The sequence below is a fragment of the Leptopilina heterotoma genome, unplaced genomic scaffold (genome assembly GCF_015476425.1).
Source record: "Leptopilina heterotoma isolate Lh14 unplaced genomic scaffold, ASM1547642v1 Lhet_300, whole genome shotgun sequence".
Classification (NCBI taxonomy): Eukaryota; Metazoa; Arthropoda; class Insecta; order Hymenoptera; family Figitidae; genus Leptopilina; species Leptopilina heterotoma.
The window spans coordinates 682,045-702,928 of NW_025111004.1; the positions used below are offsets into that span (position 1 = coordinate 682,045).

Here is a 20,884-nt window from a genome sequence, read left to right on the forward strand (position 1 = left end):
TATATTTATAGAAAAGCAGTGTGAAAAAAAATTTGTTTCTTCTTTCGAAAATTTAATGATCGTTATAATTATTTTTGAGAGATGTCAAATTATTTTGTTTCTTTTGGGAACATAAATTCAAAAATAAAAGAAATTAGTAAAGTTACACATTTATTTTGTAAATTCTATGAAATATAGATTGTAAAAGAATTTAAATAAATAATTAATTAATAGTTTATAAAGTAATACTAAATAATTAATTCTTTATTAATTATTTTAAATAATAACTAGCTAATTAATAATTAATAATTAATAACAAATAATTAACAGATAATTGGATAAATATAATAAATAAATGAATATTGCACGAAAGAAGTATCTACAGTAAGAATAAAACAATGAAAAAATTTTAATAATGAAAAAGAAATGTTGATCCAAAATTTAAAAAAACACTGCAGAGAAATGAAGAAAAGAAAACAAAATTGTTTACTTACAAGAACACACTTAAAAATTTTACACTTTTTGGAACTACATTTAATTTTTCTTATTTTAAATAATAACCATAATTAATAACAGAGGATTTTAATGAAAAGAATGGAGTTTTGTGTAAAAGGGTTGACTGGTTAATATAACTAAAGACCAGCGACTTGAAGCGTGAGAAGGCACGAGGAAAACTATAAAGTTGAGTGTTAGTTGCCGCGAGGGCGGTTTAACCCTCCAAGGCCGGGTCGCATTAGTTAATTTTCTATCGATCGATCGTCACGTGACTCAGGATCATCAAGTTCACCTGTCAAGCCTTATCTCGGAAAAAATAACGAGAAGCAGGAGAAAATAACAAGAAAATACAATGGAGGGTTTCAAAAATAATTACCTGTCATCTTCACCAGACTTGACTATTTCAAACCTTAGGGGAGCGTGGGGTAATGGGAGCTTTTAAATTTCACGTACTTAAAATCCTTTAAATTCGCTGCAATGTCTAGAAAATCTTCTACAACACAGGAAAAAAAAAGTCTGACTCCCCGAGATGAAATTTTCAACTTACATTGGCCCATAAAAACCTAGTTTAAAACTGATTCAAACCTTTTAACGATTGTTTGACCCTTATGGCATTACTTTAACCTTTAATCAACCTTCGATTGTACATTTCCAACCCTAAAAGGAACCTTATGAACCTCAAAAGAACTTCTTAATTTTATGATTCTAAAATAGTCAACCTTACTAACCTTCCTTTAACCCTAACATACACTACTTTCTTCCTCACCAACTTCGTTTGAACCTAAAAAATTGATTTTCGAATCTCCTTTGTCCCAAAAATATTCTTTTTCGTTTCCGGAAACAGACTAGAAAAATGTAGGCAATCATAAAAATGGGACAAAAAATTACTAGCAATCCTAAAGTAAGTGTTTAAAGATGTTTAGCTTAGTGGAGCTTAGTGGATCTTAGTGGATATGAAGAGGTATATATGAATAAATATACACAAAATATAGTTTTGGGATTTCCAAATTTCCCACCCAAAAATTTACTATAGTAAAAACACAACTATCACATGGCCTAAAACTCATATTGCAGTTAGTTTTTCGTCAACTACGACAAAGTTTGCATTCATTTTTTGAAAGTGTAAAATAAAATTTGATTTAAACAAAATTTATGTAATAAAAATAAAAAAAAACAATTTTGTGCTTGTGTTGTGGGTGACAAGTAAGATAAAAACTATCAAGGAGTAGGTGGACCCTAATGAACTGAAATCAAAAGGTTAATTAGCAAGAATTGCAATGTTTGGAGGTAAGTGATATTTATTTTGTGTAATAATATTAAATAACTTCAAATATCACAGGTATTAGGTTTAAAAACACAATATCCATTGTCAACCCTACATTAATTATCAATTAATCAATTATCAATATATATATTTACTATATTTAATTATCAAAACTATAAATATCAAGGATTATCAATTATCAAGGATTGTAATGTTTGGAGGTAAGTGATATTTATTTTGTGTAATAATATTAAATAACTTTAAATATCACGGGTATTAGGCGTAAAAACACAATATCCATTGTTAACCCTACATTAAAAAAATTATTTGAATCAAATGTTATATTACTGAGGCAATAATGAAACGATATTATACCAAGCATTTTTGCATAGTATTAAATATTTTGTATTTGGGTGATTTTCACGTAACTGTGCAATTTCAAGATCAGTTTTAAAAGAAAAAAAATTCTATTTTTTTAATGTTAAATATCACTTTTCCTCATCATTAGGGCATAATATAGTTGTAATTTGGACGGTTTTACTACAGCTATAATTATAAAAAAATTATAACAAATTTTCGAAAATTGGCTGCCACGGAGCTGACCACCCTATGCATTGAATAATACTGCCGTCAACTGGGGCTACCAGGCGCGGATCCAGGGGGGGCACAGTGACATGCCCCCCCCCCCCGAGAATTCAAACTTCCTGGAATTTTTTAAATAAAAATTTCATTCATAATAGGTCATCAAGCTAGCGTCTAGCAGATGCCCCCCCCAAGAACCTTGTCTGGATCCGCCCCTGGGGGCTACTTTAAGTACGAGATATATTTAATAAATAAAATTATTAAAAAGAACTTCTTTGTCAAAAAGCCAAAAATAATTTAATTAAAATCCTTAAAACGATTAAAACTTCAACCAGTGAGGAATATAACGGCAAAAAATTAACTTTAATTAATATTTATAAGTTTTTCAAATTAGTTTTAAAACTATTTCTCTCGTTTCTCTAATAACTTGAAAAGTGTATTAGATATTAAATTGTTATTTATTTAACCTTAAAATATTAATTTCAAGTTTTTAAAAAATATCATATTCAAAACGTTTAAAAAAGCTCCTATTGAAATAATGAGATTCAAAGTTATTTACATGTGTTTAAATGATAGTATTATAATTATCATAATGTATTATTGTAAAATGTATATTTAAAAAGAAAAAGTGTTATTTATTTTCTGAGTAATATAAAATTTGAAGAAAGGTTGTTAATTTTTAATAAATCATGATTTTAGCAAAATCTTAATGTTTTATTTTACATTTTGTTGTATAATATTTACAAATTTTTTTGTTTAATATCTTATTCTTTTTTAATTTACTCTGAAATATCTACACAAAAGATTTAATAAATAAGAAAGGATCAAAAAAATGTTTACGTAACATTATAAAAACAGAAAGTTCAATGCACAAAGTAGCCCCAACCCGGGGTCTATTTTGTGCACAACTTTTAATGACTACAACTCCGACAAAAAAATTTATTTCATTGACTAACTCATAGGAAACCTTCAGAGGGAAGTATAACATAAGCAAAAGTTGATTTTCTTTTAATTCTGAATTTGAATAAATCACTGACAATGAGTTAAAAAAAGCATTTTAATGCACAAAATAGCCCCAGCAAAAATATTTACTATTAACTATCAGCTTGACATAACCAGAGAATTTTATTTTCATAACATTATGAAATTAGCGCATAAAACTAATTTCAGAAAAGTATTCACAAATAAAAGCGTTACGATCAACAGTAATACTGTGCTTCTGCATGGTTGACATAAAGACATTTTAAATTAAGCACCAAAAGTAAAGGCGTGTTTTTTCGAATATTAAGGTGTTTTTTAATAAGTCAACGGTTGCCGAAGCACTGAAATATAAAAGGACACAACTATGTCTGTCCTGTTCTATAATATGTGTTATTGTAGCAACTGTTGATCCATGAATTTGCACCTTCACACTGTACGCCACAGGCGCCACGGAGCTGATATTTTATGTCACACCACGGAGCTGAAATTTGACATTTAAACTAACCTAACTTAAGATTAAAAGAATAGTAACACCACGGTACTGATCACTTTTTTTGTGACCTTCACATTTTTACAAAAAAAATTGTTTTTGAGTGTAGAACTTCCAATTTTTGAACCTTTTTTTACTGATATTTGTTGTTAATGGATCTTATTTTAGATTGTAATTCTCAGATAACATTAAAATGTGCCATAAACAGTAAAATTATAGGGAAAAAAATCTTATTACAAAATTGAAAAAATTTGTGGACAAAACTATTTTACATTTTATAATTTTATAAGAAGTATCAGAAGATGCATTATATGTACAAATTGTTTACCTATATACATAATTCATATTACAAAAATTCTCGTTTCCAGTTTCGGCGTTTTCAATAAAATTTCTGAATGTTAACTTAAAATTTTAAAAAACGGACACGCCACGGAGCTGAAATTTTGGAGGGAATTCCGCAATTTATCAAAAATTATAATATCTATTTGTACATATTTGTAGTTGCGAATAGGTTTTATATATACCTGTAAAATGTATCCATACCCAAGCAGAAATTTCTTATTTTGAATGTGTTTTCTGTGACGCCGCCAAATATTACAGTTACGTGCAAATCACCCATTTAGAACAAATATAAATTATTTCAACGTTGTCTCCAGATCATCACAATAAAAATTACCGCTGTATTGAATGACAATATTACCTGAATATTTTCGAGCATCGACACTACAATATCGCCATGCTTTATTGCTTCAAGTCGAATATAACGTTTGCAAAAATATTGGCAATATTTCTATGCAATATTAATCTATTTTATTTATTGTTTAGAATGGGCAAGAAGATTGTTAACTGGATGATGTAAAGCTGACAAGGGCCGATTATATCAACATCATAAATAAATAAGATTCCAACAAAATATATATAAAATACAAAAAGAAAAAAGAGCAATAATATAAAAAAATTCGAATTAAGTGAGAAACTTAATAATAATGTTTGTTGTAACTTTTAAAGTTTAATTTAATTTAAAATGTAAAAACTATAATTGTAAAAGTAACAAATAAAAAATTCATAAATCTGAAAAACGTCATTTTCTTTTATCTAATCCTGCTTGGCAATAAAATAGGCCATAAATATGGAAACACTCCAGACGCTACCTTAAGGAATCTTAACCCTACATATACGTGCTTCATTAGCAGGTATAAATCGCACTGTCGAACCTTCTATCAAACTTTTGAGGCTGCAAAATAAACCTTACAACACTATAATCAACCAGAAAATAGGAAAAACTGGACGAAAGTGACAAAATTTAGCCTGATTGTAGCTTCGTTAGGAGCAAATATCTATTATAAGTCGGTTTCAAATGAATATTATAAGATTTTTAAGGGGTAAAGAATTGTAGATTCAAAGCATGTTGAAAGTAGGCTGAAAATTTTGTCTCGGGTCCGTTTACACCTTAAATTCAGCCCATGTATTTCACATAAGTCTGTCCTTGTTTAACGGGGCTGACTCCGCTTACATCTTAAATTCAGCCTCAAAAAGAGGCTGAAAGTAAAACTTTTTTTTAATGTGAACCTTTGTTTATATCATTCCAAAACAAACGATCACATTCTTGACAAATTTTTAGTAAGAACAAGGGAAAATGTATTTTCTCCAACACTTGCTCTGAAAGGAGTACTTTTCTTGGTAGCAAAGTGTGGCGAAAGTAGAACTTTTCTCAACTGCTTTGAAGAGCGTGGCGAAAGTAAAATTTGGCGTGGCGAAAGTAAATTCAGCGTGGCGAAAGTAATTTTTAGCGTGGCGAAAGTAAATTTAGCGTGGCGAAAGTAAATCATGAATTTATTCTTTTTTCTTGTTCTTTGACCGAGATTTATTTTGTATCTAACTTCTTCCCTACTTAAAACATTCGTCTTTTATTATATTAAACATAAGCACACGTTAAATTAAAATTATACGAAACTCACGAAGAAACCTTTCCTCGCAAGACGTTGGAGAAAACGTAGTGCACAACTCGTGGTGAAAGAATGATTTTTCGCCACTAGTTGTACAATGTACTATAGTCCGCGAGCTAGCGACCAAAACAACTATCTCATTTCATACCGGCTAAAAATTTGAGTATAGATTACTGAAGACATGTAAATAACAGAAACCTACGTCTGGCAGGCCGGTGCTGGGGCAGGGGGCGAATAGGTGAAAAATAATGTAAATATTTCTCATTTCATACCGATTAAAACCATCATAACTCGAAAGTTTACATCTATACGAGTGTAAAAATGTACGTCTGGCAGTTCCGGGGTGGGGCAAAGTTCGTCTGGCAAAGGGTTAAGCACGTAAAAAATAGAAAATTTTTTTCTCATTTCATACCGATTAAAACCTTTAGAAATCGAAAGTTTACATTCAAACAAGTGTAAAAATACACGTCTGGCTGTCGTGGGGTGGGGCAAAGTACGTCTGGCAGCCCTTCGAAGATGCGGCAAATGGGTCAATAGGTGAAAAATAACTTACATTTTTCTTATTTTATACCGATTAAAACCTTTATAAAACTAAAGTTTTCATCTACGCGAGTGTACAAAATTAAAAATGTACGTCTGGCAGCCCTTAGAAGATGCGGCAAATGGGTCAATAGGTGAAAAATAACTTACATTTTTCTTATTTCATACCGTTTAAAACCTTTATAAAACGAAGTTTACATCCACGCGAGTGTAAAAATGTACGTCTGGCAGTTCTGGGGTGGGGAAAAGTACGTCTGGCAAAGGGTTAATCACATAAAAAATCATAAAATTTAATCTCATTTCATACCGATTAAAACCATCATATATCAAAAGTTTACATTTAAACAAATGTAAAAATCTACATCTTCGAAGGGCTGCCAGACGTACTTTGACCCACCCCAGAACTGCCAGACGCACAATTTTACACTCGTGTAGGTGTAAACTTTTGAGTTATGAAGGTTTTAATCGGTATGAAATGAGAAAATTTTACATTATTTTTCACCTATTCGCCCCCCCCCCCGACGCCACCCCCTGCCCCAGCACTGGCCTGCCAGACGTGGGTTTCTGTTATTTACATGTCTTCAGTAATCCATACTCAAATTTTCAGCCAGTATAATGAGATAGTTGTTTTGGTCGCTATAGCTCCCGGACTACTATTTTGAGTTTTCGTTGTAAAATGCAAAACATTTCTAAACATCACCATAAGTAGTTAAAATCGTATTATTTAGTTATGGTTATTCATTATAAATTATAGGTTATTATGTCTAGATATGTTATACATGTATATATATCGAAATAATAATAAAATTTGTTTATGTTTTTATTTTTTTATTCAAATTTTGTCCTGTAAAAATTCTGTGGGGTAATGGGAGAATTAGTGTCAGCCCAAAGAATTTTCGTTACTATGTTACGGCTTTTATCCAATTTAAAAATTAAATTATTTGCATTTCAAAAATTTTAATAAAATTCTTGGCAAAATTTCTATTATTTTCAAAAATTTTCCTCAATTTAACGATTTTCAATATCTATTAATTTAATAAAATTACATTTTTCAAAGAAATCCTGTGAAGAATTTTATTATTACCTATTCAGGAAAATAATTGAATTCTTGCAACAAATTTTTATTACATATCTTTTAAATTTAAATAATTGAAATTTTATGAAGAATTTTTTTATTTACGAAAATAATTGAATTCTTGCGACGAATTTTATTACATTTTTTTCTAAAAATTAAATTCTTTTGAGAAATTTTATCTAAATTGTAAAAATATTTGAATTTCAGCGAAGAATTTCATTATTTGTGAAATGTAATTGAATTTTTGCAAAAAAATTTTGAATAATAATTTAAATCCAATGAAAAATTTGATTATTTATGAAAATAATTGAATTTTCTCACACAACGAATTTTATTATATTTTTTTAAATAATTGAATTCATGTGACAAATTTTATTACTTATAAAAATAACTCAATTCTTGCGAAGAATTTTATTAAAATTTGTATAAATAATTTTATTTTTTCTGAAAAATTGTATGGATATTTAAATTATTATAAGTTGTTGAATTTCAAAAAGGTTTGAATTTGAAATTTTTTGAAAATCTTAATTCCTATGAAATAATAATAATAATAATAATGATTAAATATTTATTTAAAAAAGAAGTTATTGATGTTTTGGAATGATTTTACGATTAAAGAAACTCGTAAATAAAATGTAATAAAAGCAAAATTATTTATTTTTATTTAGAGTGAATCAGTTTTTAATTATGATATATCACTTTGTTGATTTCTTCTCGCGTTGAAGTAAGAGACGCTGAAGTAATAGCAGTTGCCTATCTTAAGGCGCTCTTTAAATAAATTTGTATTGTGTTTTAATTTTTTTTAATTTTACCTACACTTTGTTTGATATATATTTTAATTAATAGTTTTTTATACTATTATAAATTATGCGCATACAAAATCTATTTTTATAATTATAAGAGTAATATATTTATTTAAAAATATTTATTTACTTTCGTTTCTATAATAAAAATATAATAGTTAGTTACTGTATCTATCCTGTACACTATAATAAAAATTTACATGCTTATTTAGAAGTAAAAACAAACGAATTCGCAAATTAACCTTTTCAGTCAGATTTTAAATTATCAAGAATATTATAATTTTATATCAATAATACTTTTCATATTAGAAGAACAAAATATTAAAAAAGTTATTCTCAATGAAACGAAATAAAAGTAATTATTTGTAAAACAATTGTACAAAAGTTCAATTTGAAATTTGATGTAAAAGGTTAATTTTCGAATTCGTATGTTTTTACTTTATATTCTGAATAAGCACATATGGAAAGAGATGATAAATTATTAGATGTTTAAAAAATATTTAAAAAAATAGATTTCGTCTATAATTAAGTGTACTTAGATTGTAATTTATTTAAGATCTATAAGAAGAAAATGCGCGAGATATAAATGATAAGATAAACTTTGTTGACCAGTTTCAGTTAATTTGAGGGATTATTATTCAATCATTGTCACTTATGGAGATGTCAGTCTAACTTTAGTTTTGCAGCACTTGACAGTTGCAGCGTGTCCTCAATTATTATTTATGAATTTGTGTACATTGTCATTGGAAAGATTGAGATAAAAACATTTTTTTTTATTTAGAAATTTTAATTGTTGAATCTTTATAGTACAATATCTTATCTTAAATATTAATGAAGAACAAATAAAAATAAATAAACAAACAATAATACAAATCACGTGTTTGATAGTGATATCTAAATATTGTCACGGTTTATTTGGTATTGACGATATTTATAATTATTGAATGGATTCTGAAATGATAATCAGTATTTAGTAATTTACTGAAGAGAAAACCATTTTATTCTATTATTGTCCAATATGTCAAAACTATTCTTGGTGCGTTGAATAACTTTTTTTATGTTTAAATTTAAAATTATTTAATTTTTTTTGTTTTGAAATTTAATTCTTTTCAATATTTAATTTCTTTTTAGATAATTTTTCTTTTATATCGTCTAATAAAATTAAGTCAATGTCAAATTGAACTTGATAAAATTGTTTCTGAAGACGAAAATATCGAAGAAGAATATCGTTATAGTAAACCAATTCCTTATTCTCTTGAAGAAACTTTCGACGGAAGTTTCTCATCGAGGGGTTTCAATGGGACATGGATTTCATCGACATTAATTCTGTATAAGAATTCAAAAACAAAAGATCTACTTACATTTGACGTGAAAACAATGAAAACCAAAGTTTTTCTTAACTCATCGGCACTGGTAAGTTTCTTAGATTTTCTTGTTTCATAATTACCATACCGTCAACCGGGGCTATTTTGTGCACCAAATAGCTTTTTTTTTATTCAAAGATTTATTTAAATTCAGAATTAAGAGAATAAAGGAAATCAACTTTTGATATATGTTGTGGACATCCTTTTGAAGGTTTCCTATAAATTTTGCAAAGAAAAAAATTTTTTTGTCTTAGTTATAGTCATTGAAAGTCGTGAACACAATAACTCCCGGGATGGGGCTATTTTGTGCATCGAACTTTGTTTTTCTATAATGTTGCGTAAACAATTTTTTTAATCGTTTCTGCTTCATGAAATCTTTTGTGTATATATTTGAGAGTAAATTAAAAAAAGAATGACCTAGTAAAATTTTTTTTGTAGATATATTATACAAAAAATGTAAAATAAAGCACTAAAATTTTGCTAAAATCTGGATTTACTAAAAATTAACAATCTTTTTTTAAATTGTATATTACACAGATAGTAAATAAAATTTTTTTCTTTTTTAATATATATTTTATAATAATATACTAATATAATTATAAAATGATCGTTTAAACACTTATAAATAACTTTAAAACATCATTTCAATAGGAGCTTTTTTAATGGTTTTGAATGATATTTTTAAAAAACTTGAAATAAATATTTTTAAGGTTAAATAGATAACAATTTAATATCTAATATGATTTTCAAGTTATTTTAAGAGAAACGAGAAAATAGTTTTAAAACTAATTTGAAAAACTTATAAATATTAATTAATGTTCATTTTTTGAGGTTACGTTGTGCACCGGTAGAGCTTTTAATCGTTTTAATGATTTTAATTAACGTATTTACAGTTTTTTGACAGAAAAGTAAGACAAAAATGTATAAAAATGATAAACAGAATCTTCTTTACTTACTAAATAAAATATTTATGAAAAATATTTGATTTTTTTAAGTGCACAAAATAGCCCCATGGAATCCTGGTTTTTCAGTTTTTTCCACTTTTCTCTTAAAATAATGAATAAAAAGTTAGCGCATTACGTATGTATCATCACAACACAATTGAAAACAAATATCTAACACAGTTTATGAGACACATTAAAACTCTAGAAGATCTGGTATAATTTTTCCGAACTTTCAAAATTTTTTAAACAAATTTTCCGTTTTTAGGAATTTTTTTCTCTTAATTGCCAAAGAATTAAATAATAACATTTAGTGCTCTCTATTGTCATGTAATCAAACTTTCATTTTACAAAATAGCAGATTAAAATAATTCATTTTAATAATTTTTTCCAATAAAAAACTCGCGTGCACAAAATAGCCCCCGGATGCACAAAATAGCCCCAGTTGACGGTATATTTTTTTATTCATTATTTTTTTTATTTAGATATTTAAATATTATTTTTCAAAATAGATAATTTAAAACGTTTATTTTAAATATTAATAATAAAATATTAATAAATTAGAATATTCACAGTTTTAGGACGCATGGTTTGCACAAACTGCGACGTCATAATAATTTAAATGTTCTTAATTAAATAAAGTTTAATTATTAATTAAATAATTTTAAAATTATAATTAAGTGATAAATTTATTTGTTTACCTCTAATGTAATGTTATTCATGTTATTTTTAGTTGATTAAATATTTTTTTATTGTAAGGAAGGCAATCCCTTGATTAATTTGTCTCCCGATGGATCGTATCTCTTAGCTGGTCGTTTAATTTCTAAAGTAAGTTTTTCCATACAAGTTTTGCATACGAAAAATTGAAAAATTAACATTTTTATTTTACAAGTATCTGCTTTGTGAAATGGTAAGGAAATAATAATATAAAAAAGAATATAAAGAATTTTAATTTAATAATTTTTAATTTCTCAGGTTTACAGAATGTCAACTTTAAGAAAATATCGGGTGTATGATTTTCAAAGAGAGTAAGTATTTTATTAAGAATTATTTTTTTAAATTATTTATAAAATTATTTCCCCTAATACAGTTTTTAAAAATTTTTATTCTTTTTCCTATCAATGATTTTTATTGTTCTTATTTAAAAAAATATTTTTCTATTACTTCTATTTATTATAAATTTTCATTTCTATTATTATTATTGTCATTGTTATTATTTTATCATTTTTTTATTATTAATTGTAAAAAAAGAAACAAATATGACACGAAACGAAAAGCGATATTATGAAATATTTCTGAGGTCAAATAATATAATAATAAATTATAATGTAAATAAAAGAAAAAATTCAAATTGTAATTGTAAAAATTTTTGTCAATAAATAGATCATGGTCAGAAATTGCAAATGGTGAAATAGTATCACTTGCTGTATGGTCTTCGGTTGAAAATGATCTGTTTTACGTAATGAACAACGATATCTATTATCGACAAATTGTAAATAATTCAATAAATATCAGAAGATTAACTTTCAACGGTGTACCGGGAATAATTTACAATGGAGTGCCCGACTGGGTTTACGAAGGTATTAAAAAATTTAGAATTAAAAAATTTCATGTATGAAATTCTTATTTAAATTATTTACTTCTATTTAATATGATTATTTAATTTTATTTATATTTAATAAATATTTATTAAAAATTTACAAAAATAAAAGCAAAGGCTACTTTCCTTGTCTAAACTAATAATAAATGAAAAGATAAATATATTTTTATTAAGTAATTATTAAATATATACTTAGGTACTAAATGGCTTTCCTGTTCGTAATCAAATTATAATAAAAAAAAGAAGAATAATATTAATTTTTTAAGTATAATTCTTTTACTTTCTATTAATGTTTAATTTCTATTAAAGTTTAATTTTTCGGTAAAATTGACATAAAACCATTTTATTGTCAACGATAATGCATAATTTATTTTTATGCTTGATAAAATATTACCATTAGAGGATGTTCTCAAGACGGATTGTGCATTGAAAGTATCTTCGGATGGAAAATATCTTTTATTTGCAACTTTTAACGACACGGAAGTAAAAGATGCCGTTTATTCGATTTATGGAAAACCTGGAGAACTCAATAGTCAATATCCATCAATAATGAAATTAAAATACCCGAAGGTATAACAATATTTCACAGTTTAAATGAATTTGTTTCTTTTTGTCATTTTGAAACGAAATTTGAAACAATAATCTTGAAATTTACCATTTAATCAACAGGAAATACAATAATGGTACAAATACACAAGCAAATTTTATTCCAAAGAATAAATATTAAGAAATGATAAAAATTATGAATTTTAGTTTTTGAATTTAAATTTTAATACTTGCTAGTAATATGCAAATTCAGTGTTTGAAAATTAAAAATTTAGGAAATAAAAATTGTAAATTTTATTTTTGAATTTACAATTCAATTAATTGTTAATTCAATTTCCAGGCTGGCAGTACAATGCCAACTGTTACTTTAAATCTACTGAATCTAACGAATAATTCATCAAAAAATTACCAAGTATTAGAAGCACCAGTTGACGTCGTAGGAAGGTAAAAAGAAATAGAAAGAAAACAAAAAAGAAAGAAATTAAAAAAAAAAACACAAAAAATGTAGAAGAAAAATGATAAAAAAGCAAAATAAAATTTTTTTCCTCTATAGAGAACACTTGTTGTACAATTTTGGTTGGATGACAAATAATAAAATCATTGTCACATGGACAAATAGAGTACAAAATATTTCTCAAATAGTCACCTATGATCTTAATGGGAAATCAACATATATTTTATCCTTAAATGAATGGAATGGTTGGCTGAGTCCATCGGAATTATTTTATCACAATAAGGGATATTTAATTTCTCTTGCCAATCAAGATTCTCGCACTTCTGCCGGTAAATTTATGCACGTGACGAGATTGAATTTGAAAATGACAAATAATGCACTAATTGATTTAACACCTGGCACATCTAATGTATTGTCAATTATTGGAATTGATGAGAATACCAATAGAGTTTATTATTTGGCCACTGCTCCCGAACTGCCATCGCAAAGAAATTTTTATTCTGTGTCAATAATTCATAATTCAGAACCAATTTGTCATTCGTGCGATCATAAAAGTCCAGAAGGTACGATTTTTTGTTTCTTTTTAGAAAGTTTATTAATACACTGGAAAAAATTGATTTGATTCAAATTATCGATTACTTATCTATTGTCAAATATAAATAAATATTCACTTAAATCAAAAAAATTTTATTTAAATCAATTAAATGGCATTTGCTTCAAATTCTAAAATTATTGGTTCAAATATAATTTCATTAACTTTATAACTTTACAATTTAATTATTGAATTAGATAATAGTCAAATAATCTATTTAAACATTTTAAATTGTAATTTAATCTAACTATTGGTATAAATTCATATTGCACCTCGCTACGTTGAAATTCTGTGTTAAAAAAATATAAATACTGAATATAAAAATATGCATTTCAAATAAATAAATAAAGAATATTTCAGGCAGACAGTGTAAATATGCGGATGCAAAATTTTCATTAGATAAATCATTTTATGCATTAACTTGCAATGGACCAGATCCGTCAACAACAGTAATTTACAATTCCATTGGACTTGAAATTTTCACCTGGCAAAGCAATCGTATTTTAAGAAACAAATTATCGCAGAGATTACAACCCATTATAAAAGATATTACTCTCACGGTTAATGGATATAAATGTGAAGTCAAATTATTTTTACCACCTCAATTCAATGAGAAGAAAAAATACCCCATGCTCGTAAAAGTGTGAGTTTTGCCTTTTTATTAATTAAATATTGAAAAATTGTTTATTAATAAATAGATTTAGGTATATTTATATCAATTGTTATATTAATAAATAATAATTAAATAATAGTATTATACTGAAAAAAAGTTCTGGAGAAATAGTTTTTTTTATATAGTATTATAGTAATAAATATAGTATTATAGTACCTAATAAATATATGGAGCATTCCATGACAAGTCGGAAATCATTTTGCTTTTGCATCTCAAATTTATAAAGCGGTTCAGGAGATACAGATTTTTGAAAAATGACGTCTTTTACGTGAATTTTTTTTTTTAAATGCTTATAACTCGGTCAAAAATTGATCAAATTGGATGTTTTTATAATGAAAAGTTTTGTTTTCTCACGTAGTTTTTAATAAAAATATTTTTAAAAAATTTTTAAATAATTTACGATAAAATATAGGGGAGAGTGGTCCTAAGTTGGCCGCCTAAGCAAATTGGTCGAAAATAGTAACAAAATGAAATTTAATCACTTCGCCAAGTATATATTAGTGTTCAGAGATCGTTTTGCTATAATTTTGTGGTATTTAGAACGTTATAGAATGACTTTTGTAGTCTTAATACAATAAATCGTGAAAAGCTGCATTTTGGACATTTCAGAAATAGCGGTCCTAAGTTGGCCACCAGTTTTTTTCGCTTGAGTATAAGGAAGAAATGCATATATTCTTTTCAATTACGCAGAAATTTTACAAATTTGATACATTTAGGAGAATAAAAACGCATTATTTAACTATTTTTGTTCAGAAAATGAAGCAATATTTTATTTCATTTATTTGCAGTGGTGGATGGCTGTAGAGACAGGCGTTTTTGTACTTCATTTTTTCTAATGTTTTTTAAACCATTTTTTTTGTTTTTTGTCTTTGTTTAATTCCTACGTTACACTTTTACGGTCTTCCTCGTGATGAAAAACACAAAAAAGAAATAAAACATAAATGAAAACAAACAAAAACAATAGGTGGCCAACTTAGGACCACTGTAGATTTTTACAAGTTTCAAATTATTACGCTAATAAAAAAAATTTATTTAAAAAATCAACAGAACCTCTTATTACAACATTAAATAAAGGAACTAGCGCACACACTTATTTAGAAATTTTTAATTATTTATCTCTTGTAGCTGCTCTCGAAAAAACAAGAAAAATCAAATTTTTTTGGTCAAAAACAATATTATTGTCCTCACAATGCGTAGAAGAATCTTAGATTATAATTAGGTTTATAAATTATATCATGGTTTATCAATATATCATACCACAAAATTATAGATTCGTCCAGTATACCATCTCTGAGAAATGCAGGGTGGCCAACTTAGGCCCACGGTCAACTTAGGACCACTCTCCCCTAAAAGTTTTTAAAATAAAATTTCATTTTTAACAATGTATATGTATGGATCAATTTTTAAAAAAAATTTTTGTAAGAAACTAGTAATAAATTAAAAATTTTTAAGCCTTGTCCGATCGTGGGCAAACGATAAGATCTATTTATTTGAAATTTTTTAATTTTTATATACGCAGTGGTGGCCAATGATTAACTTGCCATTTGACAAAATCACACAAATTTTTCACAGCAAATGTGTTTTCCGACTGAGTCTCTCCAAACTTAACCTTCTTTCTGGGTAAAATTGTGATTTGGTCAAATGGCAAGTTAGGCCTACCGTTTTCACAGTGAATATAAAAATTAAAAATTTCAAAATAAATACATCCCATTGTTTGCCCACAATCGGACAAGGCTTAAAAATTGTTAATTAAGCACTAGTTTCTTAGAAAAAATTTTGAAAAAAATTTATCGATACATACATTGTTAAAAAAGAAATTTTATTTTAAAAATTTTGAAATCTTATCGTAAATTATTTTAAAAAATTTTAAAAATATTTTTATTAAAAACTAAGTGGGAAAACAAAATTTTTCATTATAAAAACGTCCAATTTGATTAATTTTTGACCGAGTTAAAGGCATTTAAAAAAAAAATTTACGTAAAAAACGACATTTTTCAAAAATTTGTATCTCCTGAAATTTGAGATGCAAAAGCAAAATGATTTCCGACTTGGCGTGGAAAGCCCCATATATATAAATACTATATAGTAATTTTTATATAGTATTATAGTAATAAAAATAATAGAAGTAATTACACAGGAATATACAAGGTTTTGGGCCCGAGCAACAGAAATCTGTTTCTAAAATAAATTTTAATGGAGAATTTGAATTTACAGTCAGTTTTTTTCCTACAAGACAAGTTTTTACGAAATTTGCAATTTATTTTTCATTAGGGGGGACTAGGTGCAGTTGTTACAATTTTGATAAAAACAGTTACTGTGATTAAAGTTTAACTCCAATTTGTTTGCTCAAACGATTAAATCAAAGATATATTATCTAGTTTTAAAAGGCCATAATTGATTTAGCTCTATATCTATTATTTAATTAACTAGAATCATTTGAGTGACAGCGTGTAAATTGTAACAACTGCACCAAGTGAATGTCGGTTGTTAAAATACCAAAAATCATCTATAAAATTTATAAATTGAAGACAAATAATTTTTTATAACCATTTTTATTAATTATTTATAATTTTTGGCTCAACGTAATAGTACGTGACAGTTTCATAGAGATGGCAGCATTAATATTGTTTAGAAGTGAAAGAAACTTAAAAAAAAATTTTTTCATTAATTTTGAAGACGAATTTAGAAAAACCATGAGATTTTTAATAAAAAATGAGTGTGATTACATTTTTGACAAATATTTTACATTTTAAACGAATCTGCTGAATTTTGGAAAAAATATCCGTTCTCATTATCACTTGTAACAACTGCACAACAGGTACATTTTTTACAATAAAACACTTTATTAAAAAAGTATACATTAAATGTGGACAACCAAGGCAGTTTTTTAAAGCTTAATCCTCATAGAATTGATATTAAAAAAATTTACTTTGTTAAGTATAAAGGTCTATTAATTATTTAAAAAGTATCAGGCAGAAGAATATTTACTTTTGGCCTCTAAAAACCAATGTGCCTATTTTTCTACTTGTAAAGCTTGTATATAATTTTTAAACATATTGCAGTAAGTTCGTACATAAAAACTAAACATTTTTCTCTTTGGAACCCCATCTCTATAACTAACTGTTTCTGAGATATTCCATTTGTAACAACTGCACACTGTAACAACCGCACCTAGTCTCCCCTACTGTTAATAATTTTTACTGAAAATAAAAATATATTACTTAAAAACAAGTCATAGTCTGCTTTTAATATTTTTAGTATGGCTCATTACGATTCCGACGTTTGTTTTTAAGAATTCAAAATGTCGGATCCAACATGGCGTCTGAAGAAAATAAAAACCACTCGGATTTGCTTGAAACTTGTTACTCGAAGATTTTTAGGGTTTTTGGTTACGAATATGATTTTAATCTTTCAAAACGACCCCAAAAATCCCTGAGTAATAAGTTCCAAAGAAAATTGAGTAATTTCATTTTCTTCGTCCGCCACATTGGATCCGCCATTTGGAATTTTTTAAAATTAATTTCAGATTCGTAATGAGTTGCCTTTTGGGTCTAAAAGTTGAACCGAATTTATAAATCTGTGTTATTATTACCATTGTTATTGTTATCATTAATATTATTTTTGTTAATATGATAACTATTATTATAATAATAGTTATTATTCTTAATATTATTTTTATAATTATTATTAATAACATTTTGGAGTAGAATTAAAATTATTTAAACAATATTTCAGTTGGTTGTCTAAATTTCTATTTTGCCATCTTTTTGTTTGGGATTATTTAAATTTCCTTTTATAAAATTCTAGAATTTATGTTAATGTTGTCATTTCCGTGCATATATAGCTATGCTGGACCAAATTCAGTGAGAGTTGTGGATGCTTTTTCTCAAGGACTGGAACATTACATGACAACAAATAGAAGTACTATTTGCGCTTTAATGGAGGGTAGAGGAAGTGGAAATAAGGGAAGTAAAATGCTTTTTGAAATTTATAGAGCTTTGGGAACAGTTGAAATTCAGGATATAATAGATATAACAAGGTAAGTAAATTTTATCGCGAAATAACGTATTCCTTGTTTTATTTTTCATTATTTTCTTTATTTATTCAAGTCGGAAATTTTAAATTTACCAAGAATATTCTTTTGATTTTTGGCTCTCTGTAATTTTTTTTTTAGTTGTGAAGTTTTAGTTGTGAAATGTTCAAGTCACATTATTCAAGACACACAAAAAAGTAAAGTTCCAGATTTTAAGTAGAATAAAAATTTCTAAGTGAGACAAATAAAACGTATAAGTGAAATTTTTACTACTAGAAGATTTTTAAAAATATTAATATATATTTATTTAACATTTATTTTGAAAATATTTGAAATTATAATATTAATTCTTTAGGAATTTGCAAGAAAAATATTCGTGGATTGATGCAAATAGAACTTCCTTGTGGGGTTGGAGTTACGGTGGTTACGCAACGGGAATGGTTTTAGCAAAAGATGTAAATTCCGTTTTTAAATGTGGCATTGCTGTCGCTCCCGTGGTTTCTTGGATTTATTATGGTAATTTCAATCCCCCCCCCCCGCCTCTTAAAAAATTGAAGAAAATAAACCCCGGAAAATATAATAAACTATCATTTTTCCAACAAAAATTTATAAAAAAGCATTTTTTTCTCACAATTTCTTCGCTCGTAACTTTTATTTATTTTTTTCTACACTAATAATTTAATATATTTATACTTATTAGAATTTATTTTATTTTTATTTTACAGTATCTGACATTTTATATTATTTCTCATTTTTTACTTCTATTCTAATTTCTAAATATATTTTTTTTTCATATATTTCTTATTTTACATTTGTTGCCACTTCTTATTTTTCTTGTTTAAAATTTTTAGTCATTTTATATTTTTTTATTTACAAATTAAGTTTCATTAAATCGCAAAATAATAATTACGCATAATGTTTCGTTTGAATAAATTTGTCCAAATAAAGAATAATAATTATAATCTATACCTATTTATAACTAAAAAATTATTAATAATTAATAAAATGAAATTAATTTACAGCTATTTTTGAAGAATTTAATTATAAATACTTGTGAAACGAAATATAATAATAGGGAATTAATGACTTTTTATAGATTCTATTTATACCGAGAGATATATGGGATTGCCCACTGATAATATGGCCGCATACAATGAAAGTGACTTAACAAGATTAGTCGAAGGTATTCGTGGAAAGGATTTTCTTCTTATTCATGGCACTGGTGACGACAACGTTCACTTTCAAAATTCAATGGCATTGGGTAAAGCTCTCGCAATGAAAGATGTTCCCTATCGAGAAGTTGTTTATCCAGACGAAACACACAGTCTTTCTGGTATTTCTTCACATCTCTATCATACGATTGACAAGTTTTTGGAAAAGTGCCTCAAATTAACTTACACTCTGCCCTAGCGTGAATTTAATACTTATAGCTAATTTTATAATATAGAATAAAATAAAAAATAAAATCAAAAAAGTGCCTCAAATTAACTTACACTCTGCCCTAGCGTGAATTTAATACTTATAGCTAATTTTATAATATAGAATAAAATAAAATAAAAATAAAATCAAAAAATAAATATAATTATTAGAGGTGTGCAAAAAGCTCGAAACCCGAAGCTCGAGCGGGTATTTTCGAGCCGAGCCGAGCCTATTCAGTTCGAGCTCGAGCCGAGCTCGGGCCGAGCCGAGCTTTATAAAAAGCTCGAATAATTTCGGGTACTCGAATTTTTCGGGTACCCGAAACTTTCGGGTACCCGAAACTTTCGGGTACTCGAAATTTTCGAGTACTCGATTTGATTCGAGCCCTTGAGAAAATCCAAAATTTTCTACATTAATTTTTAATTAAATTTTTTTTTTTCAAAAAAAAAATTTTTTTAATTTAAAAGCTCGAATTAAATCGAGTACCCGAAATTTTCGAGTACCCGAAACATTCGGGTACCCGAAATATTCGAGTACTCGAGTGAATTCGGGTACCCGAATGTTTCGGGTACTCGAAAATTTCGGGTACCTGATACATCGAGCCCGGCTCGGGCTCGGCTCGGCTCGACTCGAAAAAATTGCGGCCCGGCTCGGCTCGGCTTTTCGAGCTTTTTGCACACCTCTAATAATTATATGAAATGAAACATTGCAGTCAACAATCACTTTGAATCGAGGTAAATGAAAAGAAAAATTAATATATATTATTAGGTAAGAGATAAGATAACATAATTATAATATGTAGATTTATTTTTTATATATTATACACTGAACAGAAAATTTATCAGTATGTGCTTTTTACTTAGGCATAAAATAAAATAAAATAAAATAAAATACCATTCAATTTAATTAGGGGAAAGGCTTGCAGGTTGTCCCACTTGCGTTATTTTTTATTGTAGAAGTGCCATAATTAAAAACGCGACTGATATTGTTGTCAAATGATTAGTTATTACTTTCTATGATCTTTTGGAGCAAAAAGAAGCAACAAAAATGTTCTTATTAAACAAATTCTGAAATTGACTTGTGGAAAAATTAAAAATGCCACTTTCT

The 20,884-nt window shown here is 26.9% G+C and overlaps 1 protein-coding gene across 2 annotated transcripts; it reads left to right on the plus strand.

The window, feature by feature from the left end:
• The first annotated feature begins 9,064 nt into the window (after positions 1-9,064).
• LOC122504507 (venom dipeptidyl peptidase 4) lies at positions 9,065-19,895 on the plus strand. 2 transcript variants are annotated; one of them, XM_043615652.1, is made up of 12 exons: positions 9,065-9,191; positions 9,287-9,568; positions 11,220-11,288; positions 11,436-11,488; positions 11,844-12,040; positions 12,461-12,630; positions 12,947-13,050; positions 13,160-13,623; positions 14,013-14,295; positions 18,170-18,364; positions 18,714-18,874; positions 19,455-19,895. In XM_043615652.1, the coding sequence occupies exons 1-12, from the start codon at positions 9,174-9,176 to the stop codon at positions 19,766-19,768; spliced, it is 2,310 nt and encodes a 769-aa protein (XP_043471587.1). In that variant the 5' UTR covers positions 9,065-9,173; the 3' UTR covers positions 19,769-19,895. The 2 variants fall into 2 exon arrangements, with proteins under 2 accessions (XP_043471587.1, XP_043471588.1); XM_043615653.1 differs by lacking the exon at positions 9,065-9,191 and having other exon boundaries at positions 9,444-9,568; positions 11,194-11,288; positions 19,455-19,893.
• The last annotated feature ends 989 nt before the right edge of the window (positions 19,896-20,884 follow it).

Coding starts and splice junctions, on each gene's coding strand:
- LOC122504507 (XM_043615652.1), top strand. Junction 14,296..18,169: donor TACCCCATGCTCGTAAAAGT/GTGAGTTTTGCC, acceptor GTGCATATATAG/CTATGCTGGACCAAATTCAG. Junction 18,875..19,454: donor GGTTTCTTGGATTTATTATG/GTAATTTCAATC, acceptor GACTTTTTATAG/ATTCTATTTATACCGAGAGA.